The sequence below is a fragment of the Pristiophorus japonicus genome, chromosome 11 (assembly GCF_044704955.1).
Source record: "Pristiophorus japonicus isolate sPriJap1 chromosome 11, sPriJap1.hap1, whole genome shotgun sequence".
NCBI classification, from domain to species: domain Eukaryota; kingdom Metazoa; phylum Chordata; class Chondrichthyes; family Pristiophoridae; genus Pristiophorus; species Pristiophorus japonicus.
In genome coordinates, this window is record NC_091987.1 from 2732357 (window position 1) to 2751817 (window position 19461).

Below are 19461 nucleotides of genomic sequence, written 5' to 3' on the forward strand. Positions count from 1 at the left end.
CTGAATTCAAATTCCCAAACTACCATGGGATTGGAACTCACATTCTTTGGATTATTAATTAAGGCCTCCGGCTTATTAGTCATAAAAACACAAAAACTTACAGCACAGAAGGAGGCCATTCGGCCCATCATACTTGTTCTGGCTCTTTGAAAGAGTTATCCAATTCGCCCCACTCCCGTGTTCTAGCCCCATCGCCCTGCAAATTTTTCATTTTCAATTATATGTGCGATTTCCTTTTGAATCTGCTTCCACCACCCTTTTAGGAACTGCATTCCAGAATAAAGATATACAAACAAAAAGACTTGGATTTATATAGCGCCTTTCACGACCACCAGACGTCTTAAAGTGCTTTACAGCCAATTAAGTACCTTTGAAGTGTAGTCACTGTTGTAATGTAGGAAACAGGGCAGCCAATTTGCGCACAGCAAGCTCCCACAAACAATGTGATCATGATAATCTGTTTTTAGTGATGTTGATTGAGGGATAAATATTGGCCAGGACACCGGGGATAACTCCCCTGCTCTTTAAAATAATGCCATGGGATCTTTAACGTCCACCTGAGAGGGCAGACCTCGGTTTAACGTCTCACCCGAAAGACGGCACCTCTGACAGTGCTGCACTCCCTCAGCATTGCACTGGAGTGTCTGCTCAAATCCCTGGAGTGGGACTTGAACCCACAATCAGAAAAAAAAATGAAAGGAATTAAAAGCAAAAAAACTAGGGCGATAGTAAAATAAAAACAAAGGAATGAGAGAGGGGGAAAAGAGGGAGGAAAGGAAAGTGGGAGGAAGATCTGAACAGGAAACAGGAGAGTTTAAAAAGCAGAGGTAAATAGGAGGGTGTTTGTCTCCGCCCATTTCCCCCACTGGTTTGAGTGTGTTGTTGGGACCTGCTAGTGCGGGAGCTGCAGAGCGATAAACAAGGGCAGGCGCAGCGAGAGAGAGACACACAGAGCCCAGGCTCCCAGGAGTACAGCCCCCGGCTCACTGGGTACCAGTCCCGTCCTCTCGGCATCCCTGGCACTCAGGACACAAGCAGCATCCCACCGCCGCCGCCTCAACAGCACGCACCTTGCAAAACGCTCCACTCTTGTCTTTTTGTTTCTAAAATACTTCAGTTCTTTTCTACAAAAAAAACACACAGCATTCGGTTCTGAAGCGGCTTCGGGTGAGTTTTGCAATTTGTTGAAGAATGTTAATTGCCTTGTGTAATACTGACAATGACAATGCAGATGTGTTGCAGCTTGAGCGAAGTAATTTGTCAGGAGACAGTGATTTGAAAACGTCGGGATGGGTTGCAAATGTTGCAAGGGACAGTTATAAATATGTTTTAATAGTGTGACGCATCAAAGAGCCTGAGGATGAATTTTTGCTCAATATTCCGGGGTGGAACGGAGCTGATGCTGAACTCAGTTGTAGCTAAAAGTTTCCTGCAATAATGAAACAGCAACACTAAAATTGTATCTTTTAATAAGCATAGGTTTGTCAACAATCGAGCCCTTATTTATCTCTCTCTCTCTCTCTATTATATTATATTATATATATATATATGTAAACATTCTACTAATAGATTTGGATGCATTCCTTTTTAAAAATTAATAAAACATTATTATTTGTGTTTTTAAATGAATACATTTGTGTCATCTCTTTTGTTTTTACCACTGTGCATTAATGAATGTGGGCTCATTAGTTTAAAGTGTTTTGCATTTCTATTTAATGCTAGAATAACAATTGAATGCATTGCTGCCTGTTTTGAAAATATTGTGATTATTAGTAATCGGATAGAAGGCTCCCGCGGGTATTAGAGTCTTTCATCCCCGCTGGTCCTATCCCGTGAAATTGATTCTGAGCTGGTTTGACCGACAGTAACCTCTGCTCTTGTTTGCTTTCGAGTTGATGGGAGAGGATTATTATTGCTGTGTTTTCCCCACCAGGAGGCAGACGCGCGGAATACATTACTGCACCTTACTTCAAGTATATCTGTAACAGTTGCTTGTTTCCGGCATTTATTGAATGGAGAGTGATTTTTGCAGTACAGTATTTAGCGTGTATCTGTGTGTCTTTAAAGAGGTTTGGAAGTAAACGCGATAGAACAGCGAGTCCCATGGATAATGGTGCCAGGACCCTTCGTCAAGATAATCAATATTTTTTTTAAATGATATTTCATATAAACATCTTTGCTAGTTATGATTTCTCTGACCTGTCACACAAATCCTGTCAGGAAAAAACTGTTTTGTAAGTGAGACCTTCTTGGCTTCCTAAAGCGTGGGTTGATAGAAAAAGGATATTAGAAACATAGAAACATAGAAAATAGGTGCAGGAGCAGGCCATTCGGCCCCTCGAACCTGCACCACCATTTGATAAGATCATGGCTGATCATTCACCTCAGTACCCCTTTCCTGCTTTCTCTCCATACCCCTTGATTCCTTTAGCCGTAAGGGCCATATCTAACACCCTCTTGAATATATCCAATGAACTGGCATCAACAACTCTCTGCGGCAGAGAATTCCACAGGTTAACAACTCTCTGAGTGAAGAAGTTTCTCCTCTTCTCAGTCCTAAATGGCTTACCCCTTATCCTTGGACTATGTCCCCTGGTTCTGGACTTCCCCAACATCGGGAACATTCTTCTTGCATCTAACCTGTCCAGTCCCGTCAGAATTTTATATGTTTCTTAGGTGGTTTGGTGATGCAAGCACATCTGTGCCCTGGAGTGCTACCACCATAGATTGGTGAGGCATCTCCCCTCCACCCACTCGGACTAACTGCTGCCCCCTCCCCACCCATAGAGCGAGATCCCAGTGTCAGCACAGGCATCCGTGGTGTGGGTGGGCAACTGGTTTCTTCCTGGAGGGAGGGAGAGAGGGAGGGGCAATTGAATGACTGGTCGACTCACTCTTGGGTGCGCTTGTGTGCCTGGCTGAAAAGTGCAGATGGGTCGAGGGTTCCTTAGCTCCAGGAATGGGAGGGGATGGCTCACTAAGAACATGGATAATTTAAAAAAAAAACAATCACCTTTTATGAAATCCTAGGTTCTGATCAAGTTTCTTCTCGCTGTCGTTCCAGCACGTTATCCAGTCTGAATCCATGGCGGACCCCAAGTCAGTCTGCGTCTCGGTCGACGAAGTGGTCTCGAACGGGATGGCTGCGCAGCACGTTCCCGTGTTTCAGATGTGCTTGAAGAAAGTAGAGAACGGGCTGACGGAGGCCCACCGCTTCTCCTACCTTCCGCGGCGGTTCACGGTCAATATTGAGTTCAAGGACCTCTCGTACTCCGTCTCCGAGGGACCATGGTGGAGGAAGAAAGGTAAGAACATTGACTGGAATTCCGAGTTGGGCGAAAGTTGCACCCCAATGGAAATCAAACGTGGTTGGCTGCGGTGAATGCACTTGATTATAATAAGTCTGTGTTAATGTTATCGTTACAAATCGATCTAGAATATGTACGTGTTTATACTTACATACTGCAGTCCTGGCTCAAAGGCTCAAACTCCCACACTGTTTCCTCAGTTTCTGATTGGCTTTGCTGGCAAAAACACTTCACAATCAGTTAATTATTCCTGAGCTACAGTGACTGTTTTTATGTAGCCAAGTATGTAACAAAGCCCCACAAATAGCAAATAAGATCGATGAATAACCAGTTAATATGGTTTTGGTTGAAAAAGGAATGTTGGCCAAGAGGGGGGTGAGGCGAGGCAGAGACGTACAGGGAGGTGGTTGGAGGGGGAGGGGAGGCGAGGGAGAGGCTCGCCTGGAGATGCTCGGTGGTGCTGGGTGTGGGGGGTGCGGAGGTCGAGGCGAGGCATAGGCCCACAGTAGGCACTCAGAAGGGGCAGCTGAGGTGAGGGAGGACCCTTAGGTAGGTGCTCGGAGGGGGGAGTGAGGTGAGGGAGAGGCCCCGCAGGTGGGAGGGAGGGGGGAGGTTGAGGTGAGGGAGGACCCTTAGGTAGGTGCTCGGAGGGGGGAGTGAGGTGAGGGAGAGGCCCCGCAGGTGGGAGGGAGGGGGGAGGTTGAGGTGAGGGTGAAGCCCACAGGTAGGTGCTCAGAGGGGGGAGTGAGGTAAGGGAGAGGCCCCACAGGTGGGAGGGGGATCGTGGGGGTTGAGGTGAGGGAGGACCCTTAGGTAGGTGCTCGGAGGGGGGAGTGAGGTAAGGGAGAGGCCCCACAGGTGGGAGGGGGATCGGGGGGGTTGAGGTGAGGGAGGACCCTTAGGTAGGTGCTCGGAGGGGGGAGTGAGGTGAGGGAGAGGCCCCACAGGTGGGAGGGGGGTCGGGGGGGGGGGGTTGAGGTGAGGCAGTATTTTTTTGAGCCAGGTAGGTACTCCTGCTCCTACTTGCTTTACAAAAATCAATTAAATTTTTTTTCTGTGTGTCTCCTGAGCAGAACGCCAGCCTGCAATGGGACCACTCTGCCCATGTGCCCCTTACAATTACAATCAGGGTTCGAACTACATCTTCTGGACCCTGGTTTGCATGTGCTTGAGGCCGAGCACTTGTTTCAGGCAGCAGGCCTGTGTGAAAGTTACAGTGGGCCCATTGTCCGGGTTGGTGAAGTGCCAAGGCTGCTGACCCCATTTTGAGGTCTGTAACGTCCCGTTAACACCGACCTTACAAAGTGAAAATCGGTCCCTGCTATACCGCCGAGAAATGGGGAGGGGCTTAGAACCTCACAACCTTCTGATTTGGAGGCAAGAATGCGACCAAATGAGTTAAGCTCGCCTCAGTGAGCAAAGAAAGAAGTTGTATTGATATAGCGCCTATCACAACCTCGGGCGCCCCAAAAATGCTTCACAGCGCATGAAACATTTCTGAAGCATGGTCACTGCTGTAATGTAAGGATCAGAAAGCCACATTCCTCAAACTCTCCTCGGACCCTCTAAGTGCAGTAGCCTGCTCCTGTTTCTAAGGTTGGAGTTAAAGGGCGTATTTCTGAGGGTAGATTTTGCGAACCACGTGAGGTTGGCTTGGAACTACGCCACACCTAGTGCGATTTTATTTAAATCTAATAAATGCTGATCGGCCAGTGCCTGAAATCCCGATTAGTGGGGGATCTTGGTGGGGACACTGACGGGATCGGGAGCGACTCTGGTTTTACCCCTTGCCCGATTTTACTCACCATCAAAGTCGACGGAGAGGAATATTGGGCGGGGAGCAAAACCGCTGTTCCACCCCATCCTGTGGGATTCCCACCCACCGAGTTAGGTTACAGTTACCCCCTGTACTGAGAATGAAATCATTTCTTGTTTTAGCCATTCACGCTTTGCTTTACAGCATCATAGAATCACAGAAACTTACTGCACAGGAAGAGGCCATTCGGCCCATTGTGCCTGTGCTGGCCCTTTGAGAGAGCAGTCATGCTTAGTCCCACACCCCGAGTTTTGTCCGTCATCCTCAAGTACCCATCCAAAAACCTTTTTAGAGTCAGCTTCCACCACCTTTACAGCTGGAGCGTCCAGATCCCGACAACTCTCCGAGTGAAACCATTTCTCCACATCTCCCCTCTAGATGTTCTGCCGATTGATTTTAAATCTACAACCTCTGGTTATTGACCTACTCGCCAGAGGGAATAATTTTACTCTATCAAAAACGCTCATCATCTTGAAAGCCTCTATTTGGTCACCCATTAACCGTCTCTGTTCCAGGGAGAACAGTCCTAACTTTTCCAACCTGTCCACACAACTGAACTCCCTCATCCCTGCGAACATCCTGGTAAACCTCTGCTGTACCCTTTCTAAGGCCTTTACATCATTCCTGAAGTGTGGTACCCAGAATTGTCCACAATATAACAGCTGAGGCCAAACCAGTGATTTATAAACTTCTAGCCTGATCTCTTTGCTTTTATATTCTATTCCTCTGTGTATAAACCCAAGTAACACATGCTTTTTTTTTTAACCACCTTATCAACTTGCCCTGCCACCGTTAAGGATTTGTGTATACAGACATTAAGGTCTCTTTCTGCCACAATGGAAATATATCTGGATTAGATCTGGCCTCTGCACGCTTTGTTATTTTACAGCTATATATAATTTCAAAAAAAAAAATCTTGGAAAACATCCTAAAATATGGGGATAATTCATGCTGTAACCAGGTGCAATGCACCATAATGCAACATAGCAGCTTCTCTCCCCAGTTATTGTCGGTCGTTGTCCGCTAGTAACCTCTAGCTGAAGCTTGGTAGGCAGTCGGGAGTTGATTGGCTCCCGTGTCGCTGTTGCCAGGGAAAAAAGAGAAGCAAGGATGTATATCGAGAGGGCTGGGGTTTAAAAAAAATGTACGTGTGGATTCACGAGCTGGTGTTCTTAAAAAAAATTTGCGGTGATGATAAACAATTAAGCATTACAGCATTTATACAGTTCTAACGTCATGGCATCATCATCTGGGAATGACAGAGAAATATTTTGCTGTCGGGGGAGAAAGTTGCTATGTTTAACTTGCAGGATCAACGGGACTCAGTGGCTTCGGCTGTCAATCACAGCTCGACCCCATTTCCATGACACTGCTTGAGGTCAGGCTCACCACGAGGTCGTTCGAGCTCATTATTGTACTCGGCTCCGTACTTGACCACAGACTTATTCTTGGCCAGTCGAACGGTCATCTGAATGAAGTCTGGCGTAAAGGGGATCGTTGCAATGTAATTGTCACAATCCTGCCCTTAATGCCAACTTTCTTAATTGGAATTATGATTGATATTAGCTCTAAATTCCTACTTCACTTGCAATGCAGATCTTCAAACTACTGGATAATTTTAATTATTTTTGGATGCAAAAAAAGCTGATGTCGAATTATCAGGAGTAAACATTCAGCTTTAATTGTTACAAAGGCAGTGAAGGTGAGTATCCCTGTGTTAGATATTTTTAAAAGAAGATGCACAGGTCTGTCATCTCAGGAGTCCCAGCCTGCTCGGGCTACAATATTCCGTTGGTCTGAAGGATTTTTTTTTGACTATTTGAACCTATCTGCCAGATTTCCCTGAAGATGTTCCGGATCAGATTCATCATCATCATCATCATCATCATCATAGGCAGTCCCTCGGAATCGAGGAAGACTTGCATCCACTCCTGAAGTGAGTTCCCTGGTGGCTGAATGGTCCGATACAAGAGCCACAGACTCTGTCACAGGTGGGACAGATAGTCGTTGAGGGAAGGGGTGGATGGGACAGGTTTGCCGCAAGCTCCTTCCGCTGCCTGCGCCTGACCTCTTCACGCTTGCAGCGTTGAGATTCGAAGAGCTCAACGCCCTCCCGGATGCACTTTCTCCACCTAGAGCGGTCTTTGGCCAAGGACTCCCAGGTGTCAGTGGTGATGTCGCACTTTATCAGGGAGGCTTTGAGGGTGTCCTTGTAACGTTTCCTCTGCCCACCTTTGACTCGTTTGCCATGAAGGAGCTCCGTAAGCGCAGAGCATTTCTGAGCCACAAGCAACAACCCAACTCGGGAGCAGCAAAGCAACGATACAGACGGCTCAAGGCTGAGGTCCAACAAAAAACCCGGGGCCTAAAGAACAGGTGGTGAATGGAGAAAGCACAGGAGATATAACAACTGGCCGACAGCCACGATATGTAAGGATTCTTCATTGCAGTCAAGGCCACCTACGGTCCAAACTCCCAAGGCCCCACCCCTCTCCTGGCCACGAACGGGGAAACACTCATCAAGGACACCGAGACAGTCAGGGCCCGATGGAAGGAGCACTTTGAAGATCTCCTCAATCGAGGCTCTGCCTTTGACTCGAGTGTTCTCAACTCCATCCCGCAGCATGCGACCCGCCACCACCCCAGTGAAACTCCAATATTGCATGAGGTAGGTAAAGCCATAGGACAGCTTAAAAACAACAAGGTTACGGGTGCGGATGGAATCCCTGCTGAGGCATTGAGTATGGCGGAGAAGCACTGTTGGCGCAGATACATGATCTCATCTCTCTCATCTGGAGGGAGGAGAGCATGCCGGGAGATCTCAGAGATGCAGTGATTGTGATCATCTTTATAAAAGTGGACAAGTCCGACTGCGGCAACTACAGAGGACTCTCCCTGCTATCAGCCACTGGGAAAGTTGTCGCCAGAGTCCTCCTCAACCGTCTTCTCCCTGTGGCCGAGGAGCTCCTCTCGGAGTCACTATTCTTGGACTGAGTGAATATTTGCTTTGAGTGGAGAGGAAACAAAAACAAGGATCATCTAAGATGCACAAAGTGTCACCACGGCAACTTCACTTTATTTCATCTATGCCTTTTGGTTTTGGAATTTTATTTCCCCTCCAGTTTTTATTCTCATTTTCACCCCTTGCCTCTTCTCTTCTGGCTCCTTGCTGGGGTCTGGTTTCACAGGATCCCTGTCGCATCTGAGCTAAGTGACTATTCTTCCTGTGTGAACGAGACAGTGAGTGTTGGCTGGGATTTCCAGTCATGAGGGAGACCTCACAGGCAGACCCGATCCTGGCCTCGCGCACACACGCTCTCTCACATACACGCTCTCGCGCACACGCTCTCTCGCACACACGCTCTCTCACATACACTCTCTCGCACACACGCTCTCTCACATACACTCTCGCGCACACACGCTCTCGCGCGCACACGCTCTCTCGTACACAAGCTCTCTCGCACACAAGCTCTCTCGCACACGCTCTCGCGCACACGCTCTCTCGCGCTCACACACACACATCTACGTGCACACACTCACATACAAATGATATCACACAAACCCACTTACACTGCCACACATTTGCATGCTCACATATTAATACACACACGTTCACACACACACACACACACAAATGCTCTTTTGCTAACACCCACTCACACAGGAACATGCTCACACATTGCACATGCTCACGCTCACACACACACACGCTTTCCAGCGTGGTTCACTGGAGAGTGGTCAATAGCGATTATACAGAGATAATATGTTTCATTGAACTAGCGTGTTGGAGAGAGTGACTCTCGATCACACTGAGAAGTTTAACTCTGACCAACCAGGCCTTATCCAATCTAAAGTATACCATACCCGAAATAACTGTAAAGCGTCAGACATGTTTTCTCTTGTATTTTAGTTTCTTTTTTTTATTTTTTCACCTCTTCAGCAGAGGAGGACAAAGGGTTTAATTAGGAGGGGAAAATAGAGTATGAGAGTAAGCTCGCAGGGAACATAAAAACTGACTGCAAAAGCTTCTATAGATATGTGAAGAGAAAAAGATTAGTGAAGACAAATGTAGGTCCCTTGCAGTCGGATTCAGGTGAATTTATAATGGGGAACAAACAAATGGCAGACCAGTTGAACAAATACTTTTGTTCTGGCTTCACTAAGGAAGACGCAAATAACTTTCTGGAAATACTAGGGGATCGACGGTCTAGCGAGAAGGAGGAACTTAAGGATATCCTTATTAGGCATGAAATTGTGCTAGGGAAATTGATGGGATTGAAAGCTGATAAAAGCCTGATAGTCTGCATCCCAGAGTACTTAAGAAAGTGGCCCGAGAAATAGTGGATGCAATGGTGGTCAATTCCAACATTTTATAGACCCTGGATCAGTTCCTATAGATTGGAGGGTAGCTAATATAACCCCACTTTTTAAAAAAGGAGGGAGAGAGAAAGCAGGGAATTATCGACCGGTCAGCCTGACATCGGTAGTGGGTAAAATGTTGGAATCAATTATTAAAGATGTAATAGCAGCACATTTGGAAAGCAGTGACAGGATCGGTCCAAGTCAGCGTTGATTTATGAAAGGGAAATCATGCTTGACAAATCTTCTGGAATTTTTTGAGGATGTAACTCGTAGAGTGGACAAGGGAGAACCAGTGGATGTGGTGTATTTGGACTTTCAAAAGGATTTTGACAAGGTCCCACACAAGAGATTAGTGTGCAAAATTAAAGCACATGGTATTGGGGTTAATGTATTGACGTGGATAGAGAACTAGTTGGCAGACAGGAAGCAAAGAGTCGGAATAAACGGGTCCTTTTCAGAATGGCAGGCAGTGACTAGTGGGCTACCGCAAGGTTCAGTGCTGGGACCCCAGCTATTTACAATATACATTAATGATTTAGACGAAGGAATTGAATGTAATATCTCCAAGTTTGCAGATGACACTAAGCTGCGTGGCAGTGTGAGCTGTGAGGAGGATGCTAAGAGGCTGCAGGGTGACTTGGACAGGTTAGGTGAGTAGGCAAATACATGACAGATGCAGTATAATGTAGATAAATGTGAGGTTATCCACTTTGGTGGCAAAAACAGGACGGCAGAAAATTATCTGAATGGTGACAGATTAGGAAAAGGGGAGGTGCAACGAGACCTGGGTGTCATTGAAAGTTGGCATGCAGGTACAGCAGGCAGTGAAGAAGGCAAATGGCATGTTTGCCCCATAGCAAGAGGAATTAAGTAGAGGAGCAGGGAGGTCTTACTGCAGTTGTACAGAGCTTTGGTGAGGCCACACCTGGAATATTGTGTACAGTTTTGGTCTCCTAACCTGAGGAAGGACATTCTTGCTATTGAGGGAGTGCAGCGAAGGTTCACCAGACTGATTCCTGGGATGGTGGGACTGACATATGAAGAAAGACTGGATCGACTAGGCTTATATTCTCTGGAATTTAGAAGAATGAGAGGGGATCTCATAGAAACATATAAAATTCTGAGGTTAGATGCAGGAAGAATGTTCCCGATGTTGGGGAAGTCCAGAACCAGGGGCCACAATCTAACGATAAGGGGTAAGCCATTTAGGACCGAGATGAGGAGAAACTTCTTCACTCAGAGAATTGTGAACCTGTGGAATTCTCTACCGCAGAAAGTTGTTGAGGCCAGTTCGTTAGATATATTCAAAAGTGAGTTAGATGTGGCCCTTAAGGCTAAAGGGATCAAGGGGTATGGAGAGAAAGCAGGAATGGGGTACTAAAATTGCATGATCAGCCATGATCATATTGAATGGTGGTGCAGGCTCGAATGGCCGACTGGCCTACTCCTGCACCTATTTTCTATGTTTCTATGTTTCTTCCAGTATCTCATCCAGGAGGCCAATCTTCATGTATGCGCCTAGAATGTCAGCTGGCTATTGGGCTGCAAAAGCATCGCAGTCAAGCCCAACACTGCTTCTCATGCAAGTTCCACAGATGCATATATTCCAGCAGGGGTGCAGAACAAGGCGGTATAATCCTAAAATTATAGCTGGGCCAATCAGGAGTGAAATCAGGAAGCATTTTCGCCCTCAAATGGTAGTGGAACTCTGGAACTCTCTTCCCCAGAAGTCTGTGGATTCTGGGTTGTCAATTGTCAAGATGAGATCGACAGACTTTTATTGGGTAAGGGTAACAACAAAAAACTTGCATTTATATAGCTTTAATGTAGTAGAACATCCCAAGACGCTTCACAGGAGCGATTATCAGACGTAGTTTGACACCGAGCAACATAAGGAGATATTAGGACAGATGATGAAAAGGCTTTAAGGAGGAGACAGAGGCGGAGAGGTTTCGGGAGGGAGTTCCTGAGCTTAAGGTCTCGGTAGCCGAATGCATGGCCGCCAATGGTGGAGCGATTAAAGTGGGGGATGTGCAAAATGGCAGAATTAGAGAGCAGAGGTCCCGAGGGGGATGGTTGTGGGGCTGGAGGAGGTTACAGAGATAGGGAGGGGCGAGGCCACGGAGGGATTTGAAAACAAGGATGAGAATTTTAAAAATGAAGGAATAAGGAACAAAGATGGGTAAATGGAGATGAGATATAGATCAGCTATGATCGAATTGAATGATGGAACAGACTCGAGGGGGCGAATGGCCTACTCCTGTTCCTATATCTTTGGGAACTTTTTGTATAAAATCTCTATACTCAGGCAACAAATGGTGCTCTACACGCAAAGCTTGTAGAAATTCACAGGATATATGACGGGAAGTCACCTGCACTGAATTGTGTCCTGTCCCTTTTGAACTGCGTGACTTTGGAAAATTCCTGGTGTTGGGACTCCGATATGTTGTCCTCCATGTGAAGGGAATGAAAAACAATATCTTTCACTGCTCTGTGGCTAGGTTATAATCACAGATTAGGAAAACAATCTTCCTTTAACTGTACACCGAGAAAATAATACACCCCTTTGTCTGTAATATTGAAATGATTGACTTTAAAAGACAGCAGACAAGACTCAGGCCCGGAACTTGGTGGAGGCCCGCAGAGATCCTGACAGTACTTTGGGCGGAAAGTTCATGAAAAATTCCTGGAAAGACCGCCCAGCGGCAAAAACACGACTTACGCCCCGAATCTGGCTGCCAGCAGGCGGGAGATCCCAATCTCGGCGGGAAATGCGATTCTCGGCAAAACACTGCCGATGATTGAGTCGGGTCTGGAGTGGGGGGGGGGGGGGGGGGAACAGATATACAAGTTAAAATTTCCAAAATATTTTTAAAACCACGGGAAAACCTTCAGGGGAGCCCATCCACCTGAATCGCTGTAAAATAAATAAAGAGAAGAATTTACTAACCTTTCTTTTGCCGGTCTGCATACTTACCGTTGAGGTTAGACCTGCCTCCACGCGGTGGTCCTTCCCCCTTGCTGCAGCGGATTCCCGCCCGGACCAAACTGGCAGCTCGGCGGGCGGGAGGACACTTACGCGCGTTGCGCACCAGCGGGCGGTCCCCAGCGCTCTTCCCTCCCCGCCGGCAGGAGGCCTCCACCAAACTCGCTCGGAGGGGAGAGCGCCCAGAAAACTCGGCGACAGTGGGCGGTGAGTCCACCAAGTGCGGCCCCATAGATTCTTTCTTTAAAAAAAATACAAGCCCTAATTTTGCTAACACGACTACCAAATTAAAGTCCTTTTACACTGCAGATAAAAACACAACATTCTGGAAATGCACAAGAGATCCTTAAGGATAGTTTAAAAAAAATATTTTGAGTGTTACCCTTTGACAAAACTAATAACTGTAAAGATATTTAAGTCCCTTAATAAGGTTAAATAAAAAGGTGGGGGAGAAACAGATATAAGAAGGGAGAGCGGGAGATCGGTGAACAAGGCCAATTGATGCACACCATGTGTTTCCCACTGTGCCTCTCACAGCACAGCCACCACCTTACCCTGTGCCTCTCTCCTTTTAACTTTCCGGCCGTGAGTCAGTCAGGCTAGGCACAGCCGCACAGTGCGAGGACCTGAGGGGGTGATTCCATTCATGCCCTGGGAGCGCAGTGCGGAAAATCACAGGCTGCATTGCGCTTCCAGTGAGTGCTCCCCCCCCTGCCCCCCCTTCCCCTGCCACCCCCTTCCCCTGCCACCCCCTTCCACCACCCCCCGTCATTCCCCCCTCAGCTCCCCAGCTGGGAGTACAGAATCAAGTTTGAATGCCTCGGAGCAGCTCCCAGTCTCCGCCTCACACTGACGGCACGTTTCCGTGGGTCTACGATGTTGCCAGATTCCCCAAAGGCCGCGGCACTCGATTGGCGTGCCCTCCTATATAATAAAAACAGACCTTTATTTTAACTGTACTGTTAAGACTAATGATTGAAATCAATGCAGCGCAAATGAGAGGGATCTGTAAGACGGGATGTCGCCCTTGATGTCTGCCCACAATCCTGCCAGCCATCTGCCCTCACTTTATCTTCGACTCGAGCTCCTGAGACCTTAGTCCATTCATTATCCTTCATCGCTTTACTCTCGCCCTCTGGGGCATTGTCGCCACAGCTTGTTATAAATGACTCCTAGCTGCATCTGCTCGTTGGGTGACAAGGCAGCTGACAGGCAGGCAACCAAGCTATGTGACCATCGTACTGAACACAGGAACATAGGAATAGGAGTCGGCCATTCAGCCCCTCAAGCCTGCTCCACCGTTCAATTAAAAAAAAAAAGAAAGACTTGCATTTATATAGCACCTTTCACGACCACCGGGTGTCTCCAAAGCGCATTACAGCCAATGAAGTACTTTTGGAGTGTAGTCACTGTCGTAATGTCGGAAACGCGGCAATTTGTGCACAGCAAGCTCCCACAAACACCAATGTGATAATGACCAGATAATCTGTTTTTTTTTACCATATTGATTGAGGGACAAATATTGGCCCAGGACACCGGGGATAACTCTCCTGCTCTTATAGTGCCATGGGATCTTTTACGTCCACAGGCGAGAGCAGACGGGACCTTCGTTTAACATCTCATCCAAATGTCAACACCTCCGACAGTGCAGCGCTCCCTCAGCGCTGCAGTTCTTGGAGTGGGACGTGAGCTCACAACCTTCTGACTCAGAGGTGAGAGTGCTACCCACTGAGCCACGGCTGACACGAATTAGATCACGGCTCATCCGTACCTCGACTCGATTTACCCACCATTGCTCCATATCCCTTGATACGCTTAAAAACCTATCGACCTCAGTCTTGAAAGCTTCAATCGACTGGATTTCCACTACTCTTTGTGTAAAGAAGTGCTTCCTGATTTCACTCCTAATGACCCAGCTCTCATTTTAAGAATATATCCATGAGTTGTTGATTCCCAACATCAGTGGAAATTGTTTTTCTGTATTCACCATATCAAATTCTTTTAACATTTTAAATATCAATTGGTAATATGTTTGGATGTATTGGGGCTCAGTGTATATGTACATGTTAAACTGCCCCTGTGCTTCACAATCCCCATCTAAAAAATATTTATTTATTTATTTATTTATTTATTCTCGGATTGTGGTGCCGCTGACAAGGCCAGCGTTTATTGCCCTTCCCTAGTGTCCCTGAGCTTTGTTGCAACTGAGTGGCTTACTAGGGTGGTTATAAGAACATAAGAAATAGGAGCAGGAGTAGGCCATACGGCCCCTCGAGCCTGCTCCGCCATTCAATAAGATCATGGCTGATCTGATCATGGACTCAGCTCCACTTCCCTGCCCACTCCCCATAACCCCTTATCCCCTTATCGTTTAAGAAACTGTCTATTTCTGCTTAAATTTATTTAATGTCCCAGCCTCCACAGCTCTCTGAGGCAGCGAATTCCACAGATTTACAACCCTCTGAGAGAAGAAATTTCTCCTCATCTCCGTTTTAAATGGGCGGCCCCTTATTCTAAGATCATGCCCCCTAGTTCTAGTCTCCCCCATCAGTAGAAACATTCTCTCTGCATCCATCTTGTCAAGCCTCCTCATAATCTTACACGTTTCGATAAGATCGCCTCTCATTCTTCTGAATTCCAATGAGTAGAGGCCCAACCTACTCAATCTTTCCTCATAAGTCAACCCCTCATCCCCGGAACCAACCTAGTGAACCTTCTCTGAACTGCCTCCAAAGCAAGTATATCCTTTCGTAAATATGGAAACCAAAACTGCACGCAGTATTCCAGGTGTGGCCTCACCAATACCTTATATAGCTCTAGCAAGACTTCCCTGCTTTTATACTCCATCCCCTTTGCAATAAAGGCCAAGATACCATTGGCCTTCCTGATCACTTGCTGTACCTGCATCTATCCTTTTATGTTTCATGCACTAGTACCCCCAGGTTTTGCTGTACTGCGGCACTTTGCAATCTTTCTCCATTTAAATTATAACTTGCTCTTTGATTTTTTTCTGCCACAGAGCAAGTTATGGGTCAACCATGTTGCTGTGGGTCTGGAGTGATATACAGGCCAGACTGAGTAAGGACGGAGGTTTCCTTCCCTAAAGGCACATTAGTGAACTAGCTGGGCTTTTGCACCATCCAACAGCTTCATGGTCACTTTTACTGATACCAACAAAGCCTTTCACATTGCAGAGGCCCTCTACGGACTAAAATTTACATAGAGCTGCATAAAATGTACAGCAGCGAAACAGGCCATTCGGCCCAACTGGCGGTGTTTGGGGGTGGGTGGGATGGGAAGGGCAAGCGGTAACCACCTTTTTCCCCCCCCACCCCCCCAATCATTGGCAGTGTGAGACCCAGCAGATTTTAACTCCTAGGCCTCAAGTGGCAGCTGGCCAATGGGCAGGACCAGGGATTCGGGCCGCAGGAGACCAGAGGATGACTCGCTGGCAGAAAGGTAAGTGGGGTGGGGGGGGGCAAATTTTCTGGGGGGGGGGATCTCATGGGAGGCAAAGGGTGCAGGGGTTGTGGGGGGGGGCGAGGGGCTGAACTTTCCTACTGCGGCACTCCTGCTCCTCATGGCCCAGCAACCTTAAATGGCTTTTAAGGGTTATGGGGAATGGGCGGGTAAGTGGAGCTGAGTCCACGGCCAGATCAGCCATGATCTTATTGAATGGCGGAGCAGGCTCGAGGGGCTAGGTGGCCTACTCCTGTTCCTAATTCTTATGTTCTTATGTTCTTATATTGGCGTCCCAATACTCTTCCCGTTGTCTCCAATGGTGTCTTCCACCTTGGACCTGACGCAGGGACCCTTTTAATGGAAAAGGCAAAATATAAAGAGAAAATGCTGGAAATGCTCAGCGGGTCAGGCAGTGTCTGTGCAGAGGGAAACAGAGTTAACGTTTCAGGTCGATGACCCTTTGTCAGACTCTTTTAATTGGCTATGTTGGAAGGAAAGAGCCACTCTTTGTGATGGGGGTGGGGTGGGTAGTGTCTGCTGAAGGACCTCTTCTGAAACAGTGTTGTGCAGCTGGAGCCTTGCTCAGCTACTCCAGCTGAATTGAGGGGTGGACACAGTGCCCCCCGCCGCTCCCCCTCCCCCCAACATCACCTGATTTAAATCGAAACCAGGCCCATAACGAGCCTAGTGCAGGTGTCCTGGCCTTGAGTGGTTCGAAGCCATATTATTGCACGCCAGGCAGAAAGGGCCGCTGTGCAGGCCTCAGGATAAAGCGCCCCATGACGTGGGGAGTTTGGGGCCCGATACGCTTCAGTGCAACGAGTGCCTGATGCCACATTATCGGCCGCCTACAATAAACTCATTACTGCGCACAGGGCGTTACTAAGCAAATAGGGCATTGTTCTCCTCATCCTTCAACTATAACATAACCCAGTCGAAGGCTAACATATGCACCAACCCCTTTAAACTGCCAGAAAGATAGGTGAAAGTTTAATTACCATCTGTCCGACCTTGGCTCTAAACCGTGTCAAATGCCGCCAAGTTGCCAGGCAGCGTTTCAAATCTGATTAATGAAATCTGAAGGAGCGATTCAGGCCGAGCATGGGCCACGACAAAACAACAGGCTTAAAGGCAGGAGCAAGAGGGACGTGTGGGATCACAGAATTAGCATTTAAAGCATGCAGACCCTGCTGGAGCAGCTGAGAGAAGGAAATGAAAAGGCCACATGCACTGATTTGTGTTCACAAAACATTGTTCACAGTAAACAAACAGACAGATAAAAGGTCGCCCCCTAAAAACCCCAGGACACCCCAGTGGAAAATCATGACATCTGCTTACCTCACTTCTTCCTCCTTTAAAGGGATATGCTCATCCTCGGTAAAAGTCGCTGTGTAACTAATCCTCGTAGTCCGTGCTGAACTGAGGCGTTGCAATTGGCTACACCACCCGAGGCCAAAATGGAGGGGGAATATATCAAATCAGCTCAAGCTTCCTGCTCCTGATCCCTAGCGAGCAGCTCCGCTGGGAAAGGATGCGTGTGTGGATCTCGGGTGCGATGTTGGTTAGCTTGCTGGTATTGTCAGGTCTCTCACCTTGACGAAAGGTCACTAGGGTGAGGTACTGGAGGGAGACGACTGCTTGTGGAGCCATAACAAAGCTCACATCAGCTCCTTCAGCAGAGGAGGGGGTAAAAGTGACATATCCCGTCATCCTTATAAAAAAAAATACAGCCAAATAATACAGCAACACTGCTAAATAAAGAAAGACTTGCATTTATATAGCGCCATTTCACAATCTCAGGATGTCCCAAAGCGCTTTACAGCCAATGAAGTACTTTTGAAGTGTAGTCACTTATGCAATTTAGGAAACGTGGCTTTTAGAGGAGACAGTAAATTGAAGTCCCTTCTTGCCTCTGAGGTGGATGTAAAAGATACTAGTTTGAAGAAGAGCAAGGGAGTTTTCCCTGGTGTCCTGGCCAATATTTTCTCCTCAAACAACAATATAAAAAAATACGGTTTTTGCTGTTTGTGGGAGCCTGCTGTGCGCAAATTGGCTGCCATGTTTCCTGCATTACAACAGGAACAACATATCAGAAAAGTACTTAATTGGCTGTAAAACACTTTGAGACGTCGGAGGTTGTGAAAGGACCTATATAAATGTAAGTTCTTGTACAAGTCAGAGTGTTTAATGGGCCATCTGCAATTTTCAGAAAATCACGCACCCAAATTTCCAGTATCCGCTGACAGCCAGTCTACAAATCGTAGGCAGCTCACGGCCGAATTTGCAGCATAGCGAAATACCAAAAGCATTTGCTGAGCAGACTGCCCTGAACTGCTCTGGAATCTGACTCTACCTGAAATTTCCTGCCTTACAGTTGCAATGTCCTGTTGTTTTGGAGACATTCAGCCGGTGTGTGCCACAGATTCCATTATGAGAACTCTACTGTAGATAACAGATTGCTAAAATAACAAACCCAGTGGTTTGGCGTATTTTTAGTCTTTGGTTACGTACTGAATGGTATGAGTTGACTAAAAAAAAATGCATATTTCGAATAATCCATTGCACACGAAGGCAAAGTATCTGGGTGGTGCAATAGGTGATCTTTCTATCCCTTTATCTTTGGGAATGGTGTTGTCGTCCCAACTGGTGGGCTAAAAGTCTCCTTACCCTGTTGGCCTATTAGGGTTCTAGATATAATGGGTTCACTTTTAACCCCCCTTACCCAGCGAGAATGGTGTCCAGGCTGCGCCCACATTTCGGCCTGAGGTCACATCATTCTCCTGCCCGGCGATATCTTAGTAACAACAACAACAACAACTTGCATTAATATAGTGCCTTGGCGTAGTAAAACATCCCGAGGCGCTTTACAGGAGCGATTATCCACCAAGACTTGACACCGAGCCACATAAGAAGATATTAGGGCAGGTGACCAAAAGCTTGGTCCAAGAGGTAGGTTTTAAGGAGCGTCTTAAAGATGGAAAGAGAGGTGGAGAGTTGGGGAGTTGGGGAGTTATAGGGAGGGAATTGCTGAGCTTAGGGTCCAGGCAGCTAAAGGCATGGCCACCAATGGTTGAGCAACTTTGAAGTCGGCTGAGGCAGGCTGTGGCCTAAATTAAATCATAAAGCCTTGGGCCGATGACGTAATTTTAACTTCCGTATTTTGAAGACCCGCATGGCACCGACCCCAACTTCTCATCCAAGGCACAGGCGAGGCCAATGTAACTTTGGAAAAGTCATCTTTTTATGGAATCCTTATGGGCCAGGAGGAACACCCCCTCCCCCCGCTCCCCTGGGCCCAGCAAGGATACCTTGGGCCTCCGCTGTCCCAGGCTCCACCCACCACCCTTCATCTGTGATCATTCCCAAACCCCCTCCATCCTCACTGACCTTGCTGAGGAACCGATTCCGTGGCAGTGGCCTGACCCTCTACCACGTTCCCTTTTTACCTGATGGCATTTGATGTCATTCCCGACAGCATCAGGTGAGAATTCAAATGAGGCCCGAAAGTTAAAATCTTCTCGGCCTCA

The 19461-nt window shown here is 47.3% G+C and overlaps 1 protein-coding gene across 3 annotated transcripts in view; it reads left to right on the forward strand.

Annotated features, from left to right (window-relative positions):
- Positions 1-885: 885 nt before the first annotated feature.
- The window catches only part of LOC139275687 (ATP-binding cassette sub-family G member 1), a 69197-nt gene continuing 50621 nt past the window's right edge, over positions 886-19461 (forward strand). The window contains exons 1-2 of one of the 3 annotated variants that reach the window (XM_070892855.1): positions 886-1167; positions 3065-3305. In XM_070892855.1, the coding sequence (XP_070748956.1) occupies positions 3086-3305 (220 nt within the window). In that variant the 5' untranslated portion in view covers positions 886-1167; positions 3065-3085. Of the gene's footprint in view, positions 1168-3064; positions 3306-6448; positions 6503-6752; positions 6827-19461 lie in introns of those variants that run through there. The other 2 variants (XM_070892857.1, XM_070892856.1) reach the window with 2 other exon arrangements.